Source organism: Suricata suricatta, chromosome 3 (assembly GCF_006229205.1).
Source record: "Suricata suricatta isolate VVHF042 chromosome 3, meerkat_22Aug2017_6uvM2_HiC, whole genome shotgun sequence".
NCBI classification, from domain to species: Eukaryota; Metazoa; Chordata; class Mammalia; order Carnivora; family Herpestidae; genus Suricata; species Suricata suricatta.
In genome coordinates this window covers 25171508-25188560 of record NC_043702.1, presented here as the reverse complement: position 1 = coordinate 25188560, position 17053 = coordinate 25171508, and the positions used below count along the sequence as shown (strand labels likewise).

Sequence of the window (17053 nt, the reverse complement as noted above, 5' to 3'; positions counted from 1 at the left end):
ACAGTAAATTGCAATCTAAATATCAGTAACTCTTAATTCAAAATGTTCTCCTCCCCATCTAGGAGTCTTCCTGGGGTTAAATTAATCAGGATGTTGGAGATGCACTGTGATCACGTTTCCTCTGGCTAAGAGAAAGTGTGTTTTGCTCTTTTTCCATTGGTAATTATAGTAGCTAAAAGTATAGGCACAGTATTTTTTTTTTAATTTATTACTGAGACAGAGAGAGACAGAGCATGAGTGGGGAGGGGCAGAGAGAGAGGGAGACAAAGAATCTGAAGCAGGCTCCAGGCTCTGAGCTGTCAGCACAGAGCCCGAGCGGGGCTGGAACCAAAGAACCAAAGAACCATGAGATCAGGACCAGAGCCAAAGACAAAGACACCCAGACGCCCCAGGCAGAGTATTGTAAGACATTTAACCAAACCTAATGGGTTTTATTCTTTCAAGTTGGACATCCAGCCAAAGGCAAATTAGCTTTACAAGGAATGCAAACACTGCTTATCTGCAGATGTGAACCGCTCAGGGAGAAAGGCGCAGCTAACCTGCAGCTTCAGACCTCTGAGAGCAGGAGGTTTTCCCAACTAGTGTGAGTCAGCGAGGAGTAAGCTAACCCTAGGAACTGAGCAGTGGGCTGGTTTTTAGATCCTTCTGCCAGAAGCCTTTAAAGGGTCAGACAATTTCCAATAATATAAGCTATTTTGGAGCTAAATGGAAAATAATAGGGGACTACTATCTGGAGGAACCAACATATTGGGATTTGGTTCCAAGTTAAAATAAAAAGAGCACGCTTTTGTGACCAAGAAAGCCACGAAATAGGCATATTTAAAATTCTTAGACCCTGTTTTTCAAAGGTGCAAAATGTTCCCCAATCAGTCATAACATGCAAGAAAAGATGACAGAAGCCTGGGAAAGGCAGTGAAGGGAGGAGGAGGGCAAGCTGATGAGTGAAAACATCAGTGCAGACCCGGAAGCATCAGGCACCCTTCATCTACCAGGTAAATACCTGATCCTGAGGGCTCAGAAACCGATGGGTGTGAAACCTAGGATATGCAAAGAGATGAAATGTGTTTATTCTAAACCTTTTCACTGGATAGATACCTCCTAAATAAACAGCCTTTCAATGAAAAGCTTACTGTTTTTGTTCAAGTTATTGGCTCTATGGCACCCTGTCCCTCTTTTAGAGAGATGTAGAATACCACACTATTTAGTGAAAAGACAAACATCCAGATAGATTGAAAGGAAGGAAAATAGGTTATGGCTTGTACCAAACTGCGAGCAGTAACGCGCAGTCATTGCCAAGTAAGTGAAACACAAGTCAAAGTTTAGAAGGTCAGTTGGACAAGGTGAACTCCAATCCCAAGTCACCGCATAGTCACAAGTAGAAAATAGTTTCCTGATCTTATACTAAATCTGAGGAACAAACGAATGTAAATAAATAGTTCAAATATACACTAACTTATTTTAGAATAAACAATAAGCTTTTGGTAGCTTATCTTGAACTGATCTTCAAACCAGAATTTCCAAAACCACCAGTGCACTTTACAAGTTTTTGATAAAAATGTTGACTTATGGAACCTGGGTGCTTTGCTACCAAAGAGAAGGAAATCTGAAAGTATCATCGCCTAGTTAGAGAAGCGCGGTGGATTTGTATCATCGCCTAGTTAGAGAAGCGCGGTGGATTTGAGGCCCTTAAACCAGTTTGCAACTCTTGCAGCTTTTGTCTCCGAAGCATAGAGTTATTAATTTTCTTGTCCCCCTTCATAATCAACCACTTAAAGAAAAGCAAAGTTATAAAACTGCCCGCCTTGTTGGAGGAAAAATACCAAAGAGGCAAATAACAATATCCAACAATAACCATGTATTTTTCTTTATGTACATTTAGTTTCTTTTAAACAGTTCTAGAACAGCAAAGGATGGTTATGTTCATAAGCTTAAGAGAAAGGTTTCATCCAAATTCTGAAACTGATATATATATCTATGCCCTCAAAACACTGTACATATCATCCACCCTTCCTTTAGGAGGAAACTGAAGTTAAAAGATTTCCTTGGATACTTTTCAGTAAAAGTAAATGATAAACAGAAGGAACCGAACTGAAGGCAAATTATGAAATTAAAAAAAAATCAACTAAATCAAGTACACGGTTTGACCCTGTGTTTCCTTGAAAAGCAATAAAAGCACTTAGTCCAGGTTTGATACACAGAAAGGGTCATGCAGTGAGTTGCAGGGGGCAGGCGTTCCTTTTATAGTTCAAACGCAGGGAACCTGGCTTTTGTGGGCACTAGGAGGTCGGCCAGGAAATATATTGTCCCAGCCATTCCTGAAGGAAGAAAAAGAGGCAAAAGTTATCATACCACATGACTCCATTTTATAGAGTGGCTTCATTCTATACCACCACCAACGTCATGGTACTAATGGCAATGACTTCAATGAAACGAGCATCCGTTTAATACACGATGCAGGCCAACACGAGAGGAGATCACTAGTGAGGTGCTCAGTCTCTTCATCCAGGCGGAGGACAGGAGGGAGAGTTGAGCCAGAGAAGGTCAAGGCACAGCCCTGTCATTTATCACATGTCAGCTCCTTCACCCGGCACCACAGGCCACTTAGCTGTCTGAGCTTCCATGTCCTCATTTGTGACATGAGGATAATAATGTCTATATGTTCTTGCTGAGATCATTTATGGGGGCATCTGCAAAATGCCAAGCCTTGTTTGGCTCCATAAAGGGTAGTCACCATTATGACTACTTGTATTAGGTCTAAGATGATCCATGTACTACTTGATTTTTAATACTGAGTTATCATGTTAGGAAGTAAAGAGGTAGTTTAAGAAATGACTACAAAATTAACTTGTTGATAAAGCTCGAATTCAGATACATTAATTACCAAGCAGAGAATTAGATACTGACATTATAAGACGACTAAGTAAGGTGTGAAAAATACCTTCGAAGAGGGAGAAGGGGGTGTCCGGTGTTCTGCATCCATGTTCTCCATAATCTAAGCACCACTCAGCAAACTGAAAGTGAGACCATGTTAATTACAGTAGTGATTTCTTCCGGAGACCCCCAAAAGTTGGTAGAGATTCCATAAGAATTACTCTGAAAAGTCAAAAACGATCTTCAAGGCAGAAAAAAGGGGTTTGTACAGAGAAACATGGTCTGAGAGAGTCTGAAGGATGGGGAGGAGGAATGTCATGAGCCGTCTGAGCCACGGTCTCCGAGGTTATCAGAGGAAAATTTCTTTCTTTTTTTCCCCAATAAATGCAGTTGAACAGAACCGTGTCCTTATACAAGAAAGCTAATTCAACTGAAATGGGTTTAGAAGGCTTTTCTTAAATGACTGGATTTGTTCTAAGACTCACGGTTTCAAAGGTAAATGAATTAAATCAGATTGACTGGAGCCCTCTCTACAATCTCCCGGGAGAAGGGGATTTCTTCCCGGCGGCTCGGGCGCCTACCTTACAGGCCCTGTACAGGTACTTCACGTCCTGTGTGAGGTTGTACAGCGTCAGGAAGGCGTAGGCGTTGCCGGCGGTGCCGTGGCACAGCCCGTACCCCTTCTTCAGCAACCCGTACTGCCAGATCACGTCAGCACACTGGTACGCGTCATTGAGGTAGTGTTCCTCTCTGAACACCTGCGGAGCCGAGGGAAAGTTTTATTACAAGGGATGTAAAAGAAACTTCTGTTGACATTCCTTCCCGATGGGAGAGGAGGGGAGACGGGGGAAGGGAGGCGAGATGGATGTGGCTTGGGAAGAAAGGGCAAGGGATTTAGAGTCAGAGAGATGTTATGTGTGTGGGGACAAATTACAAAAGTTGACTAGCTTTGCTTGTTTTGCTTTTAAATAACTGCACGTGACCTTGTCTGTGCCATCTAGTTTCGTGTGCACTCTGGGTTTGTGTACGCAGGGGTTACCGGTGAGGCAGCACTGATTTCACTTGTGACTTGCTATTACCATGTTCCATTCCAGAGAACCGCATGCTATCTTCTTCGGTTAACAATGCCCTTCACTATCAGGAAGTTTCTTTATATACGGGGAAGAAACTGTCTATGAAATTGATTATAAAAACTGATCTGATTATAAAACACTATACTTTGTCAGAAAAATAGAGACACACGTTTACAATCCCTTTTGGCCTCCTGTATATGGATCAGGGACTCAAGAAATATTCTAAGGAGACAGCTCTAATATCTCATTGCAAACTAAGTGTTCTTAAAAATAGAATAAGGTGGTTTAGAAAGTTTTTCCATTATACCCAACTTTCTGAAAGTACAATTTGATGTACTAAAATCTTAGAGTTATGAGATATCAATGCTATGTATAGTCCACAGATTTGTAATTTGCAGATTTGGCACCAAAGGACATAGATATCTTGATTTACTTACGTATTTTTTTTCCCTTTTTCTTTGAAATAAAACCCTGTTCTTTGATTACGGCTCTGCCATAGCGTGCTTTTTAAGAAATGATATGTGCATTTCTTTTATCGTGGTAAAATAAGAGAAAATATAAAAGTTGTCATTTTAGTCATTTAAATTCAGTGACATTGAATTCAGTGGCATTAACTACCTTCACAATGTTGTATACTCATCACCACTATTTCCAAGATGTTTTCATCATCCCAAACAAGCTCAGTATCCACGAAGTGGTCCTGCACCTCCCCCTCCCTCCCCCCGGGCATTAGGCCCCGCTAGCTTCTCTTCTGCTCTCTCCTGTATGCGTTTGCCTGTTCTTGATGCTACTTATTAACCATCACATCATATAAAAGGAATCATACAGAATTTGTCCTTGAACATCTGGCTTATTTCACTTGGCATAATGTTTCCAGGGTCCCTGCTGTCGTAGTATGGATCAGAAGTTCATTCTTTCGTATGGTTGAATAATATTCCATTGTGTGGGTGGAGGGGGGTATCACATTTTGTATTTTGGCTATTGTGAGTAATGCTGCTGTGGAACATGTGTGTACAGATATCTATATGAATCCTTGTGTTTAAATTTTTGGGAGTATATACCTAGGAGTTGAATGGCTGGATCACATACTCATTCCATGTTTAGTTTTTTGAGGAACTACCAAACTCTACGTTTAATTTTTTTGACGAACATCCAAACTCTCTTCTATGGCAGCTGCACCCGTTTACAATCCCACCAGCCCTGCACAAGAAAGGCTCTGGTTTTCACCGAACTTCCGGGATACTTGTCTTGGCTCTCCTCCTGCCGCTACCATCTTGGCTATTCTAGCTGTCAGCGAAGCAACCTCCTGACCTAGGAAAACAGTGTCTGCTCTGGTGTAGAGGGAAACGGTAAGAATGATTAGAATCCATTTAGCAAGATGATCTTAGGTCCAACAAGTAATGTACCTACTGCTCCTTTAAAGATTATACAGAAAAATAACTTTAAGTTATAGAATTTGATGTCACATTTTCTGATTTATTTCGAAAATGAGAAAATTCACAGTACCTTATAGGCCTGGAGGAGCATGTAGATTACGCCAGGTGAGCCGTGACACCAGTGCACTAGCAGATCTCGACTGTCATCCACACAAGGAGGATAATTGCCGGAAGGAAATTTCAGCTGGCAGACATAGTCTACACTGGGCTTGACCAAACTATGTAACTTCACCTGGCTCACCTGAAGGCTGGGCTAAAAATGAGAAAAGGAATCCTTAGTTCTGCTGAAGCAAACAGATCTTCCTGAGGCTCAGGGATGAGTTTTAAACCAGAAAAAAAAGATTGACCACAAGGAACTAGATTTGGATTCCATTCCATTTATTTTAATCTATTGGAACAAATTAAATTCGGCTATCAGTGAAGTCTTGGGGCCTTAGGCACGTACTATTTTTCAATATTTATCGTTGTATACATACATATAAATAATTTTCCTAAGTCAATGCATGAGCACAAGAGACATTTCCTAAGGTGTTAATACCTTAAGCAAACTTTGAAAGCCACGAAGAGATGCATTAGACAACAGAAGTGTAACTTTCATTATTACATGTAGAGAAATAGTAGCTGTTTCCAATCGAAGAGGATGCTAACAAGTTGGAAGACCAGGCGTTTAGATCCCAGACTGCTATGTGCCTCTAGATTAAGGCTTTTTGCAGAGGATTTGGTATTGATATGTATGCAGGATTATTTTGACACAACGATGTACAGACTGCTGGAACACACTGCCACAGGGCGTAAGGGCCTCCACTGTTGATATGCTTTTAGTTTCTCCTTTGGTCCTGCCCTTAATTCATTGCACATCTCACTTTTCCGAAGAACAAATTCAAAGTGTTGTCTCTGTTGGGCAGCGGATGGGCATGTGGGCGTGAGGCACAGGCACTGACTGTGCACGAAGTTCTCCAGGGCATATACAGATTTCACTTTACTCAAGGAACATTGTTCAAGCTCACCTTGAACTGCTAGAGTAGAATGAGTGCCTTTTCCCTCCGATTTGCAGAATTTGTCTAAAATGGACTACAAATAATAGTTTGTTTTATGTTGATGCATAAGCACCTCCTGTAATGGACTTTTAGGATTAAAAATGAAATCATTTCAAATAGACAATACTCAGCCAATGGAAAACTCAGAACACAGGTTTCTAGATTTCTCACTACGGCCACCAAAAGGAGGCAGATGGAGAATAAAATGACTCCTAATGACCCGCTTCAATGAACGGTCATGAGGCTGTCCAGTCACTGATATCTAGAGCTCGACCTCACCTTTAAACTTCAGAATACAAGAACTCTCTTTTCCTGACAACGTAAGCATATACATTCACTTCTGGAAATACAGAGCCAGTGGAGGTTTATGCCAGAAAAAGAAAGGAGTCTAAGTCTGAATTGTCAAAACCCTTCAGTCGAAAACTCTTAATTGATAAGTGCAGAACAAATACAAAATTCGGTCTTACTTCCACTGCCAGTCCAAGTGTGACTTTGCATTCAAAAGCAATAATAACCTTGAGTTTTTCAGCTTCGTTGTCATTGTTTAGCTACAGGGAGAGGGAATGTCTGACATTGATTTTGCATTATTGCAGCCAGCTACTCAACCAGCTAATAGTATGTATATCCAAGCACTCATGTTGAACATATTAATGAAACACTTTTCTTTATGCTGCATTGTACTTTGGGAAGGTGAGGGGGGCACCTCTGCTGCCATTAAAAATCAATTTTCTTTTGCTATGAATTCTTATTCCTGAGTGCCAATTTCTCCTTAAAGGGAGCTGAATAAGCCCCCAGAAATAATGCTCTCAGGAGAAGTCCTCTTCTGACCCCCTCGCCCCTGCCAGGTTACGCTTGCTGCAGTCAATTCTATTTAGCCTTAGTCTATTTGACTTTGGCTAACGTCCCTCTCTGGTATTAGATCCAAAGAGCTGTTGGGCACAGCGCATTCAGCTATTTTTCAGGTAAGTTACACAAAATCTGCTGAAAAGGCTCCGTGGCTTTGCTCTCTAAGTGAGCCTCGGGCAGCATATGCTCATTTGTTTTCTATTGATTTTGTTCTTACTTCTGGAATTTGTTTCAATGGGTTGTGTCTAATCATATGCAATAATATTAATTCAAGGCATCTGCTGAAAGAGCAGAGCATGAGGCACCGCGGGCCGAAGGACAGGAGAACACGTCAGTCCGCAGGAGTGGCACTAGCGGGCAAGGACGGTCACCTACAAATCGAAAGTCATCTCACAGCGGGGTGCCTTTTATGTGTAAGCACTTTCACAAGCACCTTGGCAAACGCTGCCCTTGTATGTCTAGGCCGGGACATTGTAAGCAGAGTGACGCCGTGGTCGGCAGAGTGCGACACCCGGGGGCCGCACCGGCGTCCTCACCCCTGACAGTCCCATCCGCAGGTGTGCCGGCAAGGTTCACCATCTTCCCCTCTCACCTGCATCAGGTAGTAATAAATTCCTGCCAGGCCATGAGCAGCCCCCACATAATATTCTTGGTACCATTCATACATCAGTGGAGTCTTTGCTGTGAAGTTCCTCTTTTTAGCTAGGTTTTCTCCAGAGGTTAGGACTGTTTCACAAACCTACAGGGAGAAAACCGATAGGGATAATGAGAGAATCGGAATAAAAATCTTCCCGGTGGAACTTTCTGCTAAGAGATATGCAGAACACAGTGAACGGGACGCAATCTGACGGCCATGGACGGGCCCGGTTTAATTCTACTCGCAGAAAGCAGGGATGACTATTCTGCCTAAAAGACAGAGATATAGAAATCCTGAACTCTCTTTATGGGACCTTGTAAGAATTCACTTGTCAGAGGAAAGCATGCATTCCCTCAGCCATGAAAGGAGACACCTGGCCCTGGGGAGGTGAGACCTGGCCCTCATCTTTGCACAGGTGACAGTCTCATACGGAGCAGGCTGTACTTGTCACTCCCAGGCACTCTCTGTGTATCCAACGGCAGCTCAGCAGGACACTGTCAGCTCTCTGATCCTGCCTGATCTTTAGAAGCCCACACCGGGGCTATGCTAACTGTAGAAATAAAATCAGTAGTTCAGGGATCCTAACAACGCGTCCTAACTGGGAGCCTAACAAGATTCCAAAAAGCACAAAAATGTGGTACCTGCTGAATGTGGCTTTGAGGAATCTTTTCCACTCCAAAGTTCTTATTCACAAAGAGAAGAGCATAGATGTAGCCCATCCGTCCATAGAGTATTTCATTTGGAGCGTGGGGATCAATCTTATTTAGGTGAATTAGCCTGGGAAAAGACACATATATGCCTAAGATAACTTGAAAGGGATTGGACAATGGTATATACTTAAAAATGGTACATCAAAAAATATGCACATACACACAAATATATGTATATAAATTACATATTAATTTACTATTACAGTTATTTTAAACATTTTAAATATATTAGAATTAATTTTATAAACTAAATAGTTTCATATATTATATTACAAGTTGTTATATATTATTATACATGAAGTGGGCTGAGCCAGACCACAAAGGGTAGTCAGGGTTCAAAGATTATCCCTCAATTGAATTTTTCTTCAGTACACAATAGAAATGACCAACAAATTCAAAGAATGAAAGCTACTTCCTCCGAATGAAAAGCCTGCTGCACCCCGGTCACCTGCTTCCTTGGTTTACTTGTTAACATGTCATCAGGCCTACGTGCACGGCTGTGCAGCAGCCTGATGCACCGCAGCCGGCCTCCGTCAGCCTCTGTCAGCCTCCCCGCCCTCCAGCCCTTCTTCTCAGAAACAACCATGGTTACCAATTCTTGGATATTCCCAGGATTATTTTATGCACACAGAAGCATCGTTATGCATCTCTGTATCTCCCCAAGTGTTCTGTGGCTTGCTATTTATCAATACATCTTGACAAACATTCTACATCAGCACATGCAGAGTAGGCTCCTTCTTTATCACAGCTGTATAGGATTCCATTGAATGGGTATATTATAAGGTACTAATTCCCTATTGAGACTCAGTTCAGCTTTCCACAAAAAGTTGTTTTCGGTTTTGGCTCCAGGAAAGATGGAGTAAACACACTCCATCCTCCCTCTCCTGGTAACCGCAGCTCCAAGACCTGGAGAGAATGTGCAAAGTGGCTCTTCGAGGACTCCAAACACTAAACAGCAGCAGGCAGAGTGGGGAAGACCAGAAGTTGAAGTACCACTAAAACAGTGGTGAGTTTACCGTATTTTTGCCTATGGTATTCCCCTGGCCTGAATTCGGAATAGTCCCAAACCTGGAAGTGAGCTGTCAGGGCCGAAAGAGTCCCGGAAGAAGCCCTGTAGTTCTGTGTCAAGAAAGGATGGGAAAAGGGCATGCCTAGCATCACAGAGAGTGAGTAAAGCCTCTCAGTTTCATTTCCCCTCTTTTTCCCTTCACTGACTCACACCCTGGGCCGCAAGCGATCCCACGCTGTTGGCAGAAACGAAGGCAAGAGAAGCCATGGAAGCCAAGACTCGGGGGGGGGGGGGGGGGGGGCCCTTCCTCACAGCCTGGAGGAGCTGTGGTCCCAGCAGGGGGCTGAACCTCCACTGCTTCGCTCCTTTCTTGCCTTCCCAGCATTTAGCCCCAGATGCAGGTGCAGTCATGGGATTACTAGGCAGAGTGTGTTTCTGTCCAGAGGACCAAAAAGGGAGGCCCCAGGGAATCAGAAGGTAGGTGAAGTTCACAAGGAAACGAGCTCAGGAAGGCAACCATATTTGTAGTCTGTACTCAGAGAATGAGCCTTTCTTGCTTTTGGATGGGGGTAGTGGGGAAGGTGAGGAAAGCAAACAGGACACGTAGGGAAAATGTCTTTGCTCTTTGGATTTTTATCATATGAAATTTTGAAAGCACTTCCCAACTACCCCTAAATTACCCTATATGTTCAATGTGACAACATTCAAGGTATTAAAACCATATAATTTTTGGTGAGACTTGACAAAACATCAGTATGCTGGAAAAGTATGAGGAAAGAGCCAGGGAATTCCAGGAAAAGAGCAATAACGAGAGGACATCGGCCCTGCTAACTAATGGCTTTGTCCTCAGGTACCGTACGACGCTGACCACACTACCTGAGGACAAAGCCATTATTTGGCTGTAAAATTTTCTTGTTGTCTATGGAGAATTTACATTCAGAGTAGTTAAGTACAAGCAGTGCCTATGCAACTATATCTCATCTAACTTTAGTCTATGTACTGGGAATTATAAGCATACCAGCACTATTCAATATAAGCACTATGATCAGCATCTGAAGTATCCAAAACCACACCCCCGGGGTGACTGGCTATATTTGCACTACTCCTATCAGGAATCACCATTCAGAGGCACTTGGCACTTCAAGTAGGTTTATCAAAATCTACACCAGAGGATTTGCTGATAAGTGTAGGAGAGAATGTTAAAGATGGTTTTTTATTGGTGGAGTGAGTGATGAAGACAGGTGGAAGGTGTGGGAGATGGTCCTGGCTCTACTTCTGTCTGATCAATAGGACCTAATAAGAATGTCCGGGGACAATGTGGTTTTCTCTTGAGTCACAAGAACAGGGCAGGAGACTACTTGTGTGTATGTGTACGAATCTTCTTCCTAGTCAACATCTGTACACTTGGTTCGTTTATATGGCAGAATGTGGTTCCCTGCTGGTGCTTTCATTCTGAGTACTTCGTGCTAAGGCCACAGCCGACGGGTATACAGCTCTGCCGCTAATCGCCGGAGGCCACCGGTATCTACAAACAAGCCAACAGAAACCTAACGAGTGCTGCCACCAGTCTATAACCCCCGGGTGTAACAAAGAGTGCCCTGGCTCGCAAGGGAGGGTCCTTGTGAAGGAACAGACAATTCCCCTCTCCCAGCCCTCCCCTCCACTTCTCTAAGGTTGTGGTTGGGGGAGGGAAACACAATATAAAATTAAAAAGCCACGTCGTAATAACCAGAATGAGATGCTTTTAGTGACTGAGAGGGGCTAACCATTACGCGGTAGACTGCATAAAGTTATAAAGTGTCCTTAAGGGAACTCACCCCTGTCGGGAAAGAGGGGTGTGAAAAAGCAGGGTGGGTGCCGATGCTGACAGTTCTATTAGTCCTCAACAAGTGGGGGCATCTCATCAAGTTGGTCAAACACGCAAGTGCTGGCTCATGTATGTTTTTTCTTCTATACGTACAGGCATTAAACTCGCACTGGAACAGTGGCTGTCTCAGGAACAGGGCCGGGCCGTGGTGGCCAAATGTCACTTTCAATTTTCTTGTTTCTGGAGATTTCTTCCCAATGTCAACAGGCCTGCCTGGCTGGTAGAATTATGGGCCATTTTGTCTTCCACTTCAATATCATACACAGACACACACACACAGGCACACCCCTAATATTTTTAAAGAACTTAAAAACCATTTATTAAGAAAAATTCTATTTTATTCTCATGCCAGAACTGGCAACTCAGTAATGTTGAGATCTTAACAAAATAGGGTCTTTTTACCAGATACAAACTCAGCTGGTGTGGTAAACAGAAGGAATACCTCAGAGTTTTGATTTAAGAATTTATTATCAAATTTTAATGTAAATAAAGCATATTGTATTGTATTTAGATATGAAAAAAGTATTTTTGGTTTACTTTTGTAAAGGAAATGGAATTATTCAAAAAAGGAAAGTTACTATGAATTTGTAAAATAAATACTGCTCTATGGAAGTTACTCAGAACAATTATTGCACTAACTCCAATGATGTTCTCACTTAGATGTGTTTGAATTGTTTCCTTCATTGGCCAACATTATGGATTATATTACCACTAGGGGGCGATACATAATCAGCATTTCAATTATCTTGCAGCCAAACTCATTCACGTTTTGGAAGTTTAAAGTAGACAGCAAAATCCTTTCAAATCCTTGAAAATGAAGTATTGCTCAGAGCATCTCCTTAAAATAACACTTCGGAGTTTTGGGTAAGAAAGGAAGTATTCCTTTTTTTCTGGATTTGAATTCAAATCCTTAAAACTCATTAGTTGGGTCTGATGATTACGAAAGGAAGGATTTTTAACTGCATGTTTTACAAGCTACATTCTCAAGATAAAGTGAAGAAATGACAGCATTTATACTCATAAAGGTTATTTTATGTGTTTCCAAAAACTCTCAAACCCAGAAGCACAGCATCGCAGCTCCGTTCGTTTTGCTATGGTGATATTAATAGCAGCCAATCTTCAGAAGAGACATGTTACTGAAATGTCACGGAAGGAAGAATGAAGACCTATAAAACCAGGATAGATCTCTTCCACTTCCAGCAACATTTCCCGAGGGTGTTACTAGGGAGAGTTTTTACCTTGTATCATTGGAAGGTTTGTAACTTTTTAGAAAGAAGTTCTTTTCTTACTCATCACACTACAAAAGAGAGTAGACACTTTCGGACCAGAAAACCTAAGTTGTTCATCATTCTAAGTCCTGGCCCCAAAGCACTACACACATCACATCAGTCACCGAGCTGGGGACTGTCAGTAGGCAATGCTCTCTCTGCGTGGTGGCACCGACAGTGTGTGGAGGGAAGGGCGAAAATGAACATGGTACAAATCAAACAGAAGGAAAATTCTGTGCCATCTATTCTCTTCCTTGCCTCCTGCCCCCACCAAGAGCAGGACATTTTGAACCTGAACACAGACACACAGACACAAAGACACTTCTTTTCGGGGAGTCACGGACCCCTCTGAGAAAAGTGTAAGGGTTCTCTCCATGCTGAATACAATTTGGGGTTTTATATATTAGACCTTTGGAAGCCTGAAGATTCTCAAGGCCCCAAAGTTAAGAATCCCTACCTTAGGGAAGCATAGACTTCTTTGTCTCTAGAGCTCAAAATGATGATTCTGAAAGACCATCATATTAAGAAAATACAGGAAGGGTAAGATGAAAAGGTGTGTTGGTGCTGCAGCCCAAGAGCCCCCCACACGGAACCCCGCTATCTCCCGAGGGCTGTGTGACAGGAGAAAGGAGGGTCAGTAACAAGTGAAACAAACCAGTAGGTTTAAAATCCGATGACAGCAAATTATTTCAATTGACTTGAGAAGACTTACAGATTTTTCACTTAAAAGGGAGGAAATGTGAAAGCAATTTATAATTAATTCCTTTTGTCTTCCTGTTGTGCCATGAACTCTAGAAATGAAGTCAAAACTGTGGCTATAAACAGCCTATTTTCCTACCGCATATTGATAAATGAAATGTCAATAAAGTTTTTAAAAAGATATAAATTGCAAATATTTATTGTCAAGGTGTCAAAAAAAAAACATTCCAGTTACCAGTAAGAGTATTTTATAATAAACCAATATTAATATTTGGTACTATTTCTCCAAAGAGTGTTTCTTAGAACAGGAGGCCCTAAGATGTCCTTAGAAGAGGGGCTGTCTGTCTACGTGACGAGTTTGGCAGATGCCGCTCCCTGGAGTCGCAGGTTTCCCCCAGGCATAAGGCTACTGAAGACACGGAGCAGCCAGTAAAGGTGCATGTTTCATTTGGTTTAATTAGCGCTTCCCCAATCGGAATACATACATCTTGTTTTCATTTTTCACATAGCAAACAATTACTATCTGGTTGGACATATTTTGAGAAAGGCTGGCCTTACATGTAAAATACTGGGAGCACAACAGCTTATTTTTATGACACTTTAAGAATGGCTCACTGAATGAGACTCTTCTCAGTCTATGAAGCAGATGTACGGCTAAATAAACAGAAAAGTAGCTTCTGTGGTGCAAACTTAGATGGTATATGCATTTGCCAACCTTAACTAATATACATAAAACTTGGGCAGGTCACTGTGTGTAAACTTTATGTCAAAGGAAGAAAAGTAAACAGGTACTGAACCCAAGTAAATGATATATATGCTTTAGTATTTAGAGGGAAGGATACTGATGTCTACAATTCACCCTGAAATGCATCCCTCCCCAAAAAAGGATGAATAACGGAGAGAGGACTGAATTGTGGATTAGATCTGTGATAAAGCAAGTACGGAAAATGTTAATGCTGGAATTGTGGGCAGATACACATGTATTCACTGTTCTTTCAACATTTCTGTATGTTTGGACATTTCTTTCAACATGTTCTGTATGTTATGAAATTTTTCATAATAAAGTTTCGAGGAGGAGAACACTCTAGTTATTAGAATTTTAGGCCAGAAGTCTGTCAGTGAAATACATACCACTGCAGTGTAAATTTAACCAAAGATCCTTCACACATGAAATCAGCGATGATAATGCCATTCTAACAATAATTTATTAGAAAGAGTAGTGGGAATCAAAAACCATGGTAAACTGGGGGCAATTGCTAATTGAAATGTTGCTGGACCCAATTAAAAAATATGCTGAAGACCTTAACAGATGTTTCACTAAAGAAGAAATACAGATGGCAAATAAGTATATAAAAAGATGCTCCACGGTGTACGTCAGAGAAATGCAAATTAAAATGAGAATGGGTAGTGAGGGCAGGGGGTGGGGTGGGGGGGGAAGGGAAGCATCTGGGTGGCTCAGTCGGTTGAGCGTCTGACTTCAGCTCAGGTCATGATCTCACAGTTCATGAGTTTGAGCCCCATGTTGAGTTCTGTGCTGTCAGCACCGAGCCCGCTTCGGATCCTCTGTCCCTCTCCCTCTGCCCCTCCCCAGCGCGTGCTCTCTCTCTCTCAAAAGTAAATAAACACTTAAAAAAAAAAAAAACAAGCAAGAAGCAAGGAGATACCATGACATATCTATTAGAATGGCCAAGATCTGGAACAGAGGCAGGATGTATGGCAATAGGAACTTTCGTTCATCACTGGTGGGAATGCTGAATGGTACAGCCACTTTGGAATATACTTTAAAAATTCTTACAAAACTAAACCTACCCTTATAATATGATCCAGCAATTACACTCTTTGATATTTACCCAAAGGAGCTATAAGGTCACATCCACACAAAGACTTGCATATGGATGTTCATATTAGTTCATAAATTAGTTCATAGTTTCCAAAACTTGAAAGCAACCAAGATGCCCTTCAGCAGGTGAATGGATACACTCTGTCTGGTACACCCAGACAACGGATTATTAGTCAGCGCTAAAAAGAAATGAGCTGTCATGTCATGAAAAGACATGGGAGAACCGTACATACATACTAAGTGAAAGAAGCCAATCTGAAAAGGCTACATACTGTATGATGCCAACTATGACATTCTGGAAAGGACAAAACCAAGCAGACCATAAAATGATAGTTGCCAGGGGTTAGGGAGGAGGAAGAGGGATTAGCAGGCAGAGCAGGGAGGATTTTTAGGGCAGTGCGACTACTCTGTATGCGAGTACAGTGATGGATATGCGTCATGACACATTGGTCCAAACGCAGCGACTACACCACATCAAGATGTAACTAATGTACACTAACGTCAGTCATGGACTTTGGGTGATCATGATGTGTCACCACAGGTTCATCCACTGTAACAAGTGCACCCCTCTGGTGGGGAATGTTGATAATGGGGAGTTTACGCATGTGGGGGATAGCAGGTGTATGGGACATCCCTGCACCTTCCTCTCAATTTTTCTGTGAATTGATTTAAAAAGTAAGGTCTGGGGGCGCCTGGGTGGCTCAGCCAGTTGATCATCTGACTTGATTTCAGCTCAGGTCAAGATCCCAGGGTCGTGGGATTGAGCTCTGCATTGGGCTCCATGCCGAGTGTGGAACCTGCTTAGGATTCTCTCTCCCCCCTTCCTCTGCCCCTCTCTCCCACTACGCTCTCTAAAATAAGAAGTAAAAAAAAAAAAAAAAGTAAAGTCTAGTAAACAAGAAAACAAAACCAAAAAACCTTTGCTGAAATTGCAACTCTCTGTGTGTTAACATGCCCAGTGGAGCCCAACAGCACGATATGGAGCCATATTTCTTGATAGAATTTGTGCTCAATAAACTGTAGTCAAACAATAACTGCAGTGTATTAGTACCATAGTTTAGAAGTTCTTCATAATTCACAAGCTCCTACTCAGCTGCCCTGCTCTGTATTAAAAATAAGAATCTGGATTTGCATGTGATTTGCTCCCAAGAAAAGCAATTTTGAATCAGTTGGTCATCCGTTACCCAGCCCACCACAGCAAGTGAAACACATTTTTTGAATTACTGGTCTTGGATAGCACCTTCGATTAGTAATCACATGATCTGGCTGTGATCAAACTGATGTTTGATCTGGCGTGTGTCCATGTCATTACATCTAACAATAAAATAGGAACTTTGACGGTTGTTCCTTAACTACATCGGGATGATGTGTGAAGTGACCAAATAACAGTAGTAAGATCTATTGCTGGGAGAAAAGTAACTTCACCAAAATGTTCTTTTGCTAACACACCCAGAATACATAACGACGTCTAGATAATAATCCTCAAAAAGAAGCAGGACTACCTGGTGATGCAGTCTTCTGCCTGCTTCTCCTTGTTCATCTTGTGATACACCACAGCGCCCACCGCCAGGGGGCCCGCGTCCCCGCACAGGAAGGTGATGGACCGCTTGCTCAGACTGTTGAGACCTTGCTTCACGTAGCCATGTGCCATCTGCAGGTAAGCAGGGTCCCCGAACACATCATAGAGATGTAAGTAAAGCAAAGAGATACCTGAAAAGCAACAAGAGAATAATGTAAGGATGAAGAGTGGGCCACTGCTG

The 17053-nt window shown here is 42.1% G+C and overlaps 1 protein-coding gene across 4 annotated transcripts in view; it reads right to left on the bottom strand.

Moving 5' to 3' along the window:
* Positions 1-1832: 1832 nt before the first annotated feature.
* Positions 1833-17053, bottom strand: part of LANCL1 (LanC like 1) — a 34330-nt gene continuing 19109 nt past the window's right edge. For all 4 annotated transcript variants that reach the window (XM_029933916.1, XM_029933914.1, XM_029933913.1 and 1 more), the window contains 7 exons: positions 16796-17003; positions 8542-8677; positions 7856-8002; positions 5451-5633; positions 3453-3629; positions 2939-3011; positions 1833-2315 (listed from right to left, as the gene is read on the bottom strand). In XM_029933916.1, coding sequence (XP_029789776.1) covers positions 2239-2315; positions 2939-3011; positions 3453-3629; positions 5451-5633; positions 7856-8002; positions 8542-8677; positions 16796-17003 — 1001 coding nt within the window. In that variant the 3' untranslated portion in view covers positions 1833-2238. The remainder of the gene's footprint in view (positions 2316-2938; positions 3012-3452; positions 3630-5450; positions 5634-7855; positions 8003-8541; positions 8678-16795; positions 17004-17053) is intronic.